Below are 14,248 nucleotides of genomic sequence, written 5' to 3' on the forward strand. Positions count from 1 at the left end.
GATTGCAGAGGGGAAGAAAGAGTTATTGAGTCTTGTTGTTGTTGTTGTCCGTTTAAGCGCCTTTGGGTTTTAGTTGATTGATTAAATGATTAATGGCTGATTGATTGCTTTTTTTGGTAGACTACCAATTTTCCTCTGTGAAGGACATGAGGCCGAAACATGTTTTTTATGACATGACAAAAACTGGCAAGGTGCATCCTATCTATGATCTAACTATCACAGCTTTAATGTCATATTAGAATAAGATTTAAACTTAAACTACAATATTCTACCTAAAACATTACAAAAGATAAGAGCAATAGAAAATGAGAAATAATGAGGTACAACAATGTAAATAAATACATAAAATACATTTTATGGCTGCTGCTGTTCCAGTATTTCTATGATAAATGCAATAAAAAGAAAACATTGCATAATTTGAGATAAAGGAGAGCTGGGTTGGATTCAGCCACTGTGGACAAGATGGATTACCAACTGGATAAACCGGATGAGCCGTCAATTGCACCACAAATGCAAAATACAAATACAATGATTTAACATGAACCCTGCATTTTTTAAACATTTGTTTAATCAAATGACTACAAACTAACTGCACACAATAAAACATGAAGACGAGTTCCAGCTGCATTAGGACTTGTTAGGCTCTAAGGATTTAAGGCAAAATACAGTAAAGTATAGGTGTCGTATACACTGAACCTGATGACACATACGCATCACAGTACAGAACAAACTGTACGTAATGTGCAGATGGTGGAAAGAACAGGTCTTTAACATGGGCCCAGAGCTCATTTTTCCCAGGGGCCCTAGTGCACGACTGGATTAACCTGCTTGGAGTCTCTGGAGAAAAAATGCACAGATGGGCCCCTGTTAACCATTTTGTTACACTCAACTATGGTCATCATGTATTTCCCCTTACTGGAATAATAAAAAACCTGATCTTGAGACACTAAGACAGTGTCTCAAGATCTATTTTCTATCATCTCTTTGAGTGATTCAGCCTTAGTAGTCAAATGTTCATTGCTTCAAAATTTAAGATGTCTTTATGGGCTTTCTCTCCAACAACAAAGTTGTAGTTGCATCTCCAATCAGGTCATTCAGAGATATAAAAATAACAATATAAAGTACTGAGATATACAACATGACAATAACAATATAACAGTATTAAAATATACATTGTTCATATATAATATCATTATTAAATATACTTTATTTATATATAGCACATTTCAAATACAGAGGCAATTCAAAGTGCTTTACATAAAAAACTTAAAACAATAAGTAGTAAACGAAACAAAAAAACAACCCAGAACAAAATCAATTAAGATTAAAAAAAACGATGAAATTAAAACAATAAATAAATTGAAATAAAATACAAATGACATTTACAGTGCAGTAATAAGTTGTAAGTTACCCCAAATGCAACAAAAGGAAATAAAAATGCAACAGAGAAACCAATTAATTAAACGAAAAGGCACAGGAGAACAACAGAGTTTTTAAATCTAGACTTTAAAATAACGTTGTATCTGAGATCCTCAGGAAGTTGGATACATCTGTGCTGAAGTTGTCTGACATTGTCAGTTTTTGGGAAGACTAGACAAGAGATTGTTATAATAGTCGACCCTGCTGGAAAAAGGAATACGTTTCTCTAAAGACCTTTAATTCTTGCTAGTTGTTTGAAATACCCCCTGATGTGGCTGCTGAAACACATCTGATTCTGTTAAAACACCAATATCTTTGGGTTTTCTATTTATATCTCTGGAATCCAGCTAAGCAATAACTTTTATCTTTGCTCCTTGTTGCCAACGATTTCTGTCTTGTCAATATTTAATTGAAGGAAAGTTAATTGCATCAAGTTATTTATTTGCTCCACACATTGATAGAGTGAGTGAGTACAAGTACATGTACAGGCTCAATAATAGAGGCCCGAGAATCGAACCCTGAGGGACTCCACATGTGGTGATTTGCTCAGTTTTATAATGATCTGCCTTTGAGATTTGTGCCAGATAATCCCGCCCCAATTTCCAGAAGAAGTCAAGAAGTAATTTATGGTCCATGTCACCAAAACTGATAAATGCAGTCGGTTGTGTAAAGTAACACTTTCAAGTACTTCCTTTTACTTTACTTGATTTTAATTTTAGCTAATTTCTACTTCTACTCCACTACTTTTCAGAGTTAAATATTGTAGTCCACTACAGATGAGGTGGATACTTCAACAGATTAAGACTTTACTAAACAAATCATATTATTATTATTTTTTTAAATATGACACCGTGCTATAGAGTTAACTATCCAACAGCATATAAAGTAGTTACAATGTGCTCCACCTCCATATACAGTATTAGTAATAATATTCCAATAATATGATATATTTAAGATGTAATACTTCTTTACTTTTACTTAAACCACTTATATGCAAAATATGGACTTAAATAAGTGAATAATAAATAATAAATAAGTGGAGCATGCAGGAAACAAGATGTATTAGGACTATAAATCCTTCTTCATCTGAACTCATTGGTCCTTCAGTGGTTCACGCTGTCCCCCCTCTGACCTTTAGGGTTTGTGTTACAATGGACCCTATATGTCACTCTGACACCATTAACTACATCATTTTATAGCTGCAGCCACCTCTAAGGTCACCAATCGTGATTACATTTCCAGCTCAAAAGGCCAAGTTGCAAAGGTTAATTCATCCCCTGAATTAAAGAGCAGTGTGAGAGAAAGAGAGAGAGAGGGAGAGAGGAACCAGGCGCACAGGGGCCCGGATAGAGTTTCTCCCGGTAAGAGATCTCTCTGACCGCCATATAGATTCGGTTTCTACACCGCTGTGACTCTTCTTGACATCAACACATGCAACATTTCACAACATTTCACCAAGAGTTATAACTAGTTGTTTCTTTTTTCTTCACGATTATGATTATTTTTTCCTTTTTTAAACTCTAGATTAAACTCATGGTGATCGCCGAGCGCGCTTCGCGGTCGCTGCCCGGCGTAGTGTTACCTTCCTCGGTGCACGATGGGCTCGTAAGATGCCTTCGTTGTGGAAACGGATAACGTTCTCGGTGGCCTCGGTGCTCTGTGTCGGCTCCGTGGTCCTCCTGGTAGTGGCCCTGTCCACGGAGCGGTGGGTCGTCGGGCGGATCCTGTGTAAAACCGGGGCGGAGATAGTGAACGCGTCTCATCCGGAGCTGGACCAGTTCATCGGGGACATTTACTACGGTTTGTTCCAGGGAGGAAAGGCCAAGAAGTGCGGGCTCGGCAAGAGGCACTCCAAAATATACAGTAAGATTAACAGATTAATAGATTCTTCTTAACACTATTTAGGTTGTGTGTGCACCCAACTTAAATATGGAGACACAAAGTATTTAATATTAAATTAAAAATACAGCTTAAATAGCCTATATAACCATGGAATTGTGAGATAATACAGTAACTCCATCAATAAGCAGATTCACATGAATGTATTGTCTAGTAAAAATGTCACATATTATATATATATATAACATTCAGATAGATCAACACAGTATTAACTCAATAAAGCAAACTTTAACCATCCGATGAATAGCTCAGCTCACACTATTAAGATAGATAGAAGATTTAAGAGCAATATATGTCCTGGAGATCACAAAGTTTTCCAAAAATGCCAAATATATCAGTGTGAAATTTGGGGAAATGTATTTAAGATGATGCACAATGCATCTAGAATATGTCAATTTCTTTAAAAAAAGTTAATGATATAATCTGTCTTCTGTTAAGTAGGCCTATTTAATTTGATGTAAACATATAGCTTATATAATACTCAGACAGTGGAATACAATTATTTTTCCAGCTTTAAAGACACTTCTTTAGCACAAATATTAAACTTGTTTACTGTTTATGATATTTTTTTTATTTTTATTTGCCTAAACAATCAATAAAAAGGCTCCTAAAGAGGATTGCCACCAGCTCTCTTTTTTATATTAAAATAATAAAAAATACACATAACAAGCCACATTACCGATACTGCTACATACGGCAAACATACAAAAATGCTATTTTAATTTTACTGACATAAATATCACAATACAAACATATAAAGTAACTTCACATCATTGAATTTAAACACTAGATCCAAACAATACCTTAGTTCATAATGTGTTACAAAATGAAATAACTAACATAGTAATACACCAACATTTTTATGCAAGTATGCAACATAACATCCTGTACTAGGATGAATCTGAGGACATTATCTTATGTGTGTTTTCATGATGTTCCACTCAAATTCAGGTGATATTCAGGTGATGTACGCAACCTGCTCATGCTCAACCTTTACTTTTCAAACCTTCTTCTTGTATGATCACATACACACATACAGTATAGGCCACTCTCCTTCAGCTCAGCCTTGTTTAACACAGTTTGGATACTGCCAGTATCAGCGTTCATCAGTCTGTCAATGTGTGTTTTTATGTTTTTTCTTTGTTGCTGTCTGACTGCTCAGTTTTCCCGAAGCTTGTGCGGACGTTGAACGGTGGCCTTCACATGATGGTGATCCTCTTCCTGCTGGTGGCCATGGGCTTCGCGTTTGTCAGTCTGTCTTTCTGCATTTACAACGCACGCAAGGTTCCCTACCAGAGCATCAAAGGGCACAAAGGACTCTACCTGTGGAACTTCATTGCTGGTGTGTGAGGCAACATCACTCTTTTCTCTCAAAATATCCCTAAAATGTAAATGTTTTTCCCACTTGTTTCACACTTCCACCATCATTTCTTTACATTTCTGCTTCTGTCCGCTGTGTAATTTGTGCAGTTAACTATCCTTTATGTCTCTTTACCAAATTCTTCTTATTTTAATTTAAATGCCCAGTATTTTGTCCCATCCCTCTTCCTTTCCTTGTACTTACCTAGCATTAGTTAACCTCTCTAATTTGCATTATTTGAATAACCAGGGTTATTAATAACACTTTACACACATTTTATATCTTTTTAGCAGATAAAAAACAAGGCAAAACCTATAACCTGCCCTACATGCCGGTGTACACATGTAAATCCCAGTAAAAAAAGAGGAGAAACTCATAAGTTTAAACATTTTATGAACTAATGTTATTATGCCAGATTTCAGGCGGTTCTGCACCCCTCAGCACTGATGCTTCCTGACCTTTCTCCCCCTCTGCTTCCAGCTTTTTTCGGTGCCCTGGCTATGCTGTGCTTCCTGGCAGCCGTGAGGCACCACGGTCTGACCGAGCATGTGGCCAATTATCGCGAGAACCTCTTTGTGCTCGTCGTCCTGGACGACAGCCTGGACTGGTCTTTCTGGCTAGGTGTTGGCAGCATTGCGACTCACTTTGCCGTCTGTGGAGTGGTTGCCATGAGCCGGATCAAACTGCCTAAACCGGAGATTAAGAAACCTGAAGAACCCACTATTTCTTCTTTGGACCTGCTCTACTGAAGGACCAACCCGGGAGCACTGTTTGGTAGCATTTACATCACTGATGGTTGACTGAAACAAAGCACAATGACTGACAGCAGAGTGAAACCAACACTGTGCCAGAGCCCCATTTCTTTACATTATTTTTAGGCTCATTACAGCCTCACAACTAGCGTTTAAATCCTCACTTGACACGTCAATCTCCGGGGGTTAATACATGTTTATTTGTCTGTGATAATTATTTAAAGGACTCAACTGTTGACTGGAAGGTGGTTTAAAGACAGTTCTTCTTATTTTCTGTTTAATGTGCACAGTTTTCTCTGCTACCAGGCTCCAGGTACTTAACTTAACCATCCTGCACTGTGTATATTCTGTTTATAGCTGAATTATGTAAATACATTTTTTTATTATATATGTATAATGTCATTAATGCATCACTTTATGGTAGTGTAAAGTCTTCTGTCTTTGGTTTAGAGCATACGTGAAATCCCTTTATGAATGATATAAAGGTTTTTTAAAGTAATTATATTATTATAATTCCCTGCTTGAAAAATTGCAACTAATACATGAATAATGATTTATTATAATAGCTTCCATAAACAGAAAGACATTAAATAATTATCCATTTATTCGTCAGCATGTCAAGTCATTAAAAAACTTTTAGATTGGATATACTCTCATGTGTTGAGTCTGCTGCATGACTTCAGAAGAATGTGAAAGCTTTCCCCCCTTTTCTTGTCATTGTTTTTAAATTAATATTTACAGAAGACATCGATTAAACAATTGGTTGGAGTACTTTTTTCTTCTTTGTGTGTGAGTGTTTTATTTTCTCCATCCCCTGAAAGCAGCCTGAAGTTTTTCTGTCTTAAACCTGCAAATATCAGGTCTCAACCCAGTGAGGATTTACTTATATGTCAGTGAAAAGATGGAAGATTTAGTCTCTCAACAGAACAAAAGCTTGGAGGGATTCATTGTTTTGCTGACAATTAATTATTAGATTTAAATTATGTGAAAGTCTATTGTGTTTTTTTTAATCTGAATTTGACAGAATGTAATCTGATTTGTTATATGAGAACAACACATGAATTAAATGTGCTCCTCCAGAGTAGATCATTTCTAGATTGTTGTATTGGGAATGTTCACTCAGTGATATTATTAATTAAGATGTACTCAAATCTTTTGCTTGAATAAAAATAGCAATCCCATATAAATACACTGATACAAGTAAAAGTTCTGCATTCAAAATGTTACTGAAATAAAAGTTAGTTAGCATTAAAATATACTACTTTTAAGTATTAACAGTTCTCATTATAGAAAATGGCCCATTTCAGAATAATATATTGTTATTTTATTATAATTGTTGATGTGTACATCACTTCAATGTTGCAGCTGGTCATTGCAATTACTTTATATCCTGTTGGGTAGCTTGTAAATTTACCCATGAGATCAATTAATTCTTATATTAACCTATAATAATACATTATAATTTGTTATTAATCTATTGTTAGATGAATGTAGTGGAGTAAAAAGTACAACATTTCTTCCTGAAACGTAGCAGAGAATTAAAATACTCAAGTAGAGCAGCTCAACGTTGTACTTCAGTATAAAGTACTTGAGTAAAAGTACTCAGATACTTTCCACCACTGGTTAACTCCTGCAGCTCCACGCTGCTGCCGCCAGGTGGCGTCAAGGCTTCGTTGTCACTGTCGCTTGTTTGTGACGTGGGAAAAACGCGACGCTGTCAGGTCGAGCCGCTTCCCTCTTGCACATGCATGCGACCTCTACAACTGTGAGTTAATAGTTAGTTTCTGAGAGTTTCTATATGCAGCACAGATGACAATGCTTCTTCTGCGGAGAGCTGCGCGGGCGGCGGTGAGGACCAACCAGAGCAGGTCGTTTTCTGCTTCACAGACTCACCTGAACCACAGAGAGGTGAGTAACGTTGTTAGACATTAGGTAGTTCCATCAGTGGCTAACACAGGACTCATGTACACACTCACAGGTGGTCGATCATTGGGGGGGGGGATTGGGTTACACATGCTCAAGTTCATAAACAAAGAGAAATTAGTATGTACAAAAATGTGCATCCAGTTCTCTCTCTCTCTCTCTCTGTGTGGTGTATTTCTTGTTGACCCCTGCTGTGCTGATGTGTGTGTCTGCAGGGTCTGGTGCTGGGAGTGTTTGAGAAGGAGGGAGAGGAGGGCAGCCTTCATCTGACGGAAGCAGCTGCAGGTTTTGACCAGAGTCTGTCTGGGAAACTCTCTGAACTGCTGAAAATGTGAGTCCGTCGTATCCGAGCCGTCAGTATTTGTGTTCTTATGTGTGTTCCCCAGTGTTGGTGTGGTGACTATTGATACTCAACCCAACTAATGTGATTGTTAGACAGAGTAAACGTGGATGTGTGTACTCCAAACCGACCACTTGAGCTTGCAAAAAGGTTTATTCTCCTACAACAAAACACCAGCGTGTGCATAGCTACACCTCAATCACATCCACCTGTCCTGATGAGCTCACCCATATAATTTCCCGCACCCATACGCCACCCAGTGTTTGCACAATAGTCACAAAAACATGCAGCACTGGGGCTTTCCTAATAGACATTAGGTAAACACTGTGTAATTCCTTGCATAGCTGGTTAATAATCTGCTTTTGTTGTGTACTTTTCCAGCTCTGGTCCAGCTCTGAAGAAAGGCAAAAGCAGAGTATTTTATGGGATTCACAAGGTAACAAGGTGTGACGTTGGATTAAGAAAAAAACGTGGCTCCTCACAACATCAGAGTAGTTAAATCTGCCTTGTGTTCTTCTTCAGGACTTCCCGTGTGTCGCGGTAGTCGGGCTGGGCAAGAGCAGTGCAGGTGTGTGTGGGATGGAGAACTGGGACGTCAGCAAAGAGAGCATCAGACAGGCAGTGTCGGGTAAGACACGTGACTCTGTGTGTGTCTAAGTGTTGGCTGCATGGAGGATTTGCTGGAGCTGGTTTTCTTGTGTGATGATGTTTGTGTATTAGAATCAGAATCAGAAATACTTTGAGTTAAGTGGGTTAAGTTACAGTTGCTCAAGTTCATAAACAAAGAGAAATTATAGGGGAAATAATAATAGGTATGTACAAAAATGTGCATTATACTACAATATATATAGAAAAATAGTAGATAAAACATGTAAAAACATTTATACTACAATATGTAACAGCTGTGTAATAAATAAATAAATAAATAATAATAATGCTGCAAACTGGATCTATGAATAGGTGTGCTAATACAAGAATAACAGTATACACTATAATTACAGTATTAATGTCAAAGTAAACCACAGTATTGAACAGTTTAAGTTATAAATTATCAATAAATTATGGGTGCTGACGGTCTGTGTGTATTGTGTTTATGTTTGAGTTCAGCTGGCTGCCGGTTGCTTCAGGACCTGGAGGTGAACCATGTGCAGGTGGACGCCTGCGGTGACGCCCAGTCGGCAGCAGAAGGTGCCACTCTGGGTTTGTTTCAGTACGACCAACTTAAATCCAAGAAGAAGACCAAAGTGACCACACAGCTTCATGGAAGGTAAACTAACTTACAGATATTAATACAGTTAATATATAATGTGTGTGTATTAATGTCTGTGTGTGTTTGTTCTTAGTGCTGACTCGGCCGGTTGGGAGAAAGGACTCATGTATGCGGAAGGCCAAAACCTGGCACGGCTGCTCATGGAGGCTCCAGCCAATCACATCACTCCGACTGCTTTTGCCAACACAATCGAAGAGAAACTAGCGGCGCACGCTGAACGAGTCACAATAAACAAAAGGTTTGTGCTTCGTTCATTGTCACTGACTTCATGTGGATGGCAGTGTGCTTTTACAGTGAATTATTTTATTATTTATATATAATTATGTATTAATCTGTCAGTCGAAGTAAGTGCAACAAAGACAAATGAAATACAACATTTTGACAACATTTTGTCAACAATTTGTTTTGTTTTTGTTTTTCAAGGCATTGTGGGACACATAAATTTCACATTTTGCTTGTAGGGAAAATAAACATTCATCTGGTATTTGGCTTAATTATTAATATTAAAAATATTAATCATAAAACATCAGCAGCATCTACTTTATAGTTTGGAAAACTTTGAGCATTTAACAGGCTGGAAATTGTCAATCTAGAGTTTAAACAATTAGTAGATTAATCTTTTAAGTAATTTGTCAAGCTAAAATGCCAAATGTCAGTTCCAGCTTCTCAGTTGTAAGGATTTGCTGTTTTTATATCACATGGACAATGAATGTCTTTGGGTTGTGGATGTATGGTTGCATTAAACAAGCGATTTTAAGATGTTACTGTGGGCTGTAGAAGACGCTTCTTACATTATAGAGCCTGAATGATTCATTAGTAATAATAAAAAAGAATCAATAATGAAAATAATGGATTTCTGAATCTACTCTTATAACTTTAAAATGACTCAAAGCGTTTTCTGAAAGACATTCACATGATAGCAGTAACAGAAAGATGTGAGGATAAATACAAATATAACAATTATATGAATGATCTGTTGTAACAGCTAAATCTAAATATTCTATCACTTGAAATATTGTGTAGTCTGATTATTGATCCTTTTTGACGCAGGAGAAGAGTTTTTGTCTAATATTTAATGTGTTTATGTAGATCTCAGGCTTGGATAGAGGAGCAACAGATGGGAGCGTTTCTCAGCGTGTCCAAAGGTTCAGAGGAGCCCCCCGTCTTCCTGGAGCTACATTACAACGGTTCTCCCGACAGCACGCAGGCCCCGCTGCTCTTAGTGGGCAAGGGCATCACCTTTGACAGGTAAACCATAATGGGGCTGCGTGATATGACCAAAATCCCTTGTCCTGATGTAGGTGATTTTATATCTGGATAATAATATAGAACATTGTCTGTAAATTCAATGAGTAGAATATAAATGACCATCATGTCAGACTTTTCATACCCAACCCATAGGACACATGTAGCACTTATTTTAAGCTATGAGCTCCTCATTTTGTCCTGGTTGATCGGAGTCTTTCTCCTGTTCAGAATGACTCCTTTCTGTGTCACGTTTACTCTCCACCATGTTTGTTTCGGTTGCCTTCATGCAAATTTCCTGCCTGCATCTGTGTCCTGCAGAAGAACACAAAACGGCATCCAAATGATAAAAATGGTGCCGTAAAGATTTGTGACGCAACAAAAAAAACCATAATATGAAACAATAGACTGTTTCTCTGTTGTCATATCGCACAGCTCTAAACCATAATAATACACACTCCAGCTCACAGTCAGGAGGATATCTAAATCACATCTTGTAGAAAACGTTACAGTGCTCACATTGAGGTGGTCTGTGTCACTCTCTCTGTTTGTTGGCAGTGGTGGTATTTCTCTGAAGCCGTCTCCTTCCATGGATGCAATGAGAGCCGATATGGGAGGAGCTGCCACCGTGTGTGCGTCTATTGTCACAGCAGCTGCTCTGAAACTGCCCATCAACATTATTGGTGATCATTTTCTATCATATGAAACTGTCTTTGAATCACTATGCTATACTGTATAGCACTTATGTTTGATTATGTCATTGTAACATATTGTTGTGTTGTTTTGTAATGTTACTGTAAATCAGGTCTGGCTCCCCTGTGTGAGAACATGCCCAGTGGAAAAGCTACTAAACCAGGTGATGTTGTCACAGCCAAAAATGGAAAAACAATCCAGGTATGTTATGAAATGTTAAAGTTTCAAACAGTTACCTGAGTGTGAAACAGTTGTGCACTTATATGTGTGTGTCCAGATCAACAGGTTTTTGTTGTCATTGTGCGCAGGTTGATAATACAGACGCAGAAGGCCGACTGATTCTCGCTGACGCATTGTGTTATGGACACACCTTCAACCCTAGGGCCATTGTCAATGTTGCTACACTAACAGGTGGGATTCTTCATTGAGTTTATTTACATTTGAGGCGGAAAACAACTTTATGTTTACATCACCTTTGCATCATGTTATGAGGCTGGTTTTGACTTCAGCTTGACTTTCGTTTGGTACGATTCAGACAAACTTCGGTGCATTTGCTCATATGGTCTGGGGTGAAGACTGTTAATAATCGGATGGAGACCACCTAAAAAACTGCGTCTCAAGGAAGTAAATGTCAAAGTGATTTACATACATGATAATATATAATTATGAACACATCCGGAAGTGCAGGAATTTCCCCTGATTCATCAGAAAGTAAAAAAGGAGTTTAAACATAGGCGTGGCGAGTTGTTCAGGTGGTCTAGTGGTTAAGACGGCAGCAACATTCCCAATTAAAATCTTGCTAGGGACCTTTGAAGAATGTAATACCCCTTATTCCGTGTACATTTGAGTTCATCTTTACTGCTATCAGTTTTTTGGTAATAAGTCAGTACACGAAACAGACCAAAACTAAGAGTTGTTACGGATCTAAACTGAGCAGCAGCTGTGAAAGCCACCTTAGGCTGGTAATGTTGTGTAATTAAGTAAAAGAAACGCAGATGTAATTACTAAATATTAAAATGTGGTTTCTTCTGTCTCCAAGGTGCGATGGATGTAGCTCTCGGCTCAGCAGCAACTGGAGTCTTTACAAACTCTGACTGGCTCTATGAGCAGCTGCACAAGGTAGAGTGTCTGCACAACGAACACACTCAACATCTTAGTCTCTCCGCTCCTGTGTTGACTAATGGTGTGTGTGTGTGTGTGTGTGTGTGTGTATTGTGTGTAGGCTAGTGTTGTGACGGGTGACAGAGTGTGGCGGATGCCTTTGTTCCAGCACTACACCAGACAGGTGACTGACAGCCAGCTGGCTGACCTCAACAACATCGGCAAGTACAGCCGGTACGTATCTCACTGTACTCGCCTGCAGCTCTTGCTTCAGACATCAGAGCAGCACAGAAACCTGAGCTGGTTTATTAATCTGGAACTGTTGTCAGAGCAACAAGTCCTAAAGTCCAAACATGCAAAAGGGTAGCTTATTAAGGGTTAAGCTTATTAAGGGTAGGTGTCTTATCAGAACCAAGACAAGATATAAATGGCTGTAAGTATAATGATATTATTCAGATTTTAGTTGAGAACATGAAGGTTATTGTAAAATCACTGAGATCTGTTATTATAATTACATTATAATAAGAAATTGCCTATACTTATATATGATTAAAAATTGAAAATATGGTATTTAATTTGACATTAAAATGGGAATTCATCACTTGAACACTGAAATTATTAATTCAATTATTAACAGCATGTCCATGCGGTCTTAAAACGTCTAAAATCCAATAATCAGATTTTTAGGCCTTTAAATGTCTATAAAATGTATTGGATAATTATTATTTCTTGCTTTAGATATGTTTATGGGAAAGAATTATTCTGCTGTTTAATTTTTTATTTTCACGTCCATAATGTTATTAAATATTTTATTCTAAGTTATTATATATCTAATAGAATTTAACAGTGTTTGTGGAGCACATTGTAGAACAAACATAGGAACACATAAAATGAGACTTATGTCCATCGGTTTGTTGCCCCAGTGCATGCTGGGAGGGTTGCAGATACACCTACCTCATGTAACTGCAATCACATAATCAACACTCATCGTATATTTTAAAATAAGAGGACAACGTTACTCAAAATAACTTCATTCAGGGTTAACAAGGAGGAACCAGATTAATAAAGAACATTATTGTAGCCTGATTATAGTATGTTAGACTGAACTACTTAAGCCACATTTGACGAACAGGGCCCAGTAGTGTTAGTACTTATGGCTTTATCGACCTTATTCTGGTCTGTTGGTGATCTCTCTAGTTCTGGCGGGGCATGCACAGCAGCAGCATTCCTGAGAGAGTTTGTCACAGCTCCTCATTGGGCCCATCTGGACATCGCTGGTGTGATGAGTAACAAAGATGAAGTTCCCTACCTGAGGAGAGGCATGTCTGGAAGACCAACGCGTACGCTGGTGGAGTTTGCTGCCGGACTGGCGCACAACGGCTGAGAGATTGACACAATATCAGATCGGACACAACACTGAGAGCTTCTTCTCTGGCAGGATTCGATAGCGATCTCACAACACAGACAGGAAGAAAGTCAGTATTCTTAAACAGTATAATTTTCCATGGAAGAGCTCTGAATATGTTGGCAGTGATTCATAGCGGTATTTGTATGAAAGGTTTTTTCCAGGCCACAGTTTAGTAAAGGTTCATTGTCTCGCCACACTTTTGTGATTTCAGCTGAGAAAAACCTGAAGCTCTGTAGTAACTACATAGTTCACATCATTTATATGTATATGTATAAATAAACTCTAAGATTTTAATTACATGTGTGACTCATTTCTTACCTCAACATGGGCGTTCACTACTTGGCCAAAAATATGTGGATATCCAAATATTGCAGTCTTATGTGATTTGTTGAACCTATAAAACCCTGACTACTATAACAACATCCACTACAGATCTTGAACCTCTCATTGTCAGGCTGTTGAAAGCACACTATTATCTAAAAGAGTTGTTCCTGTGACCCCTTAAAAAATATGTGGACACCCAAATATTGCAGTCTTATGTGATTTGTTGAATAGTTCACCTATAAAACCCTGACTGCTATAACAACATCCACTATCAGATCATGAACCTCTCACTGTCAGGCTGTTGAAAGCACACTATTATCTAAAAGAGTTGTTCCTGTAACCCCTTAAAACAAACGTTAAGTTCAACCAAAGACTGTTTCTACTTCAAAAGGTTGAGAAATAATAATCTAAAATATTATTGTGAGCCAAGCTAGACAAACCATGAATTAAACACAGAAAAACAAAGACAACACGTGAACAAGACGTGAACAAGAGTTGTTCCTGTGACCCCTTA

General features: G+C 37.9%; 2 protein-coding genes across 2 annotated transcripts; both read left to right on the forward strand.

Moving 5' to 3' along the window:
* The first annotated feature begins 2,746 nt into the window (after positions 1–2,746).
* On the forward strand, positions 2,747–6,209 carry clrn2 (clarin 2). The gene is made up of 3 exons (XM_035659300.1): positions 2,747–3,282; positions 4,481–4,660; positions 5,159–6,209. Exons 1-3 carry the CDS (start codon positions 3,030–3,032, stop codon positions 5,425–5,427), a joined length of 702 nt encoding a protein of 233 aa, XP_035515193.1. The 5' UTR covers positions 2,747–3,029; the 3' UTR covers positions 5,428–6,209.
* Positions 6,210–7,124: 915 nt separating this feature from the next.
* lap3 (leucine aminopeptidase 3) lies at positions 7,125–13,709 on the forward strand. Its single transcript, XM_035660890.1, has 13 exons — positions 7,125–7,338; positions 7,569–7,684; positions 8,075–8,129; positions 8,216–8,321; positions 8,801–8,960; positions 9,037–9,201; positions 10,053–10,211; positions 10,767–10,891; positions 11,014–11,102; positions 11,210–11,312; positions 11,941–12,020; positions 12,124–12,236; positions 13,200–13,709. The coding sequence occupies exons 1-13, from the start codon at positions 7,240–7,242 to the stop codon at positions 13,384–13,386; spliced, it is 1,557 nt and encodes a 518-aa protein (XP_035516783.1). The 5' UTR covers positions 7,125–7,239; the 3' UTR covers positions 13,387–13,709.
* Positions 13,710–14,248: the final 539 nt, after the last annotated feature.

The sequence above is a fragment of the Morone saxatilis genome, unplaced genomic scaffold (genome assembly GCF_004916995.1).
Source record: "Morone saxatilis isolate NCDOM2014 unplaced genomic scaffold, NCSU_SB_2.0 Contig17, whole genome shotgun sequence".
NCBI lineage: Eukaryota > Metazoa > Chordata > Actinopteri > Moronidae > Morone > Morone saxatilis.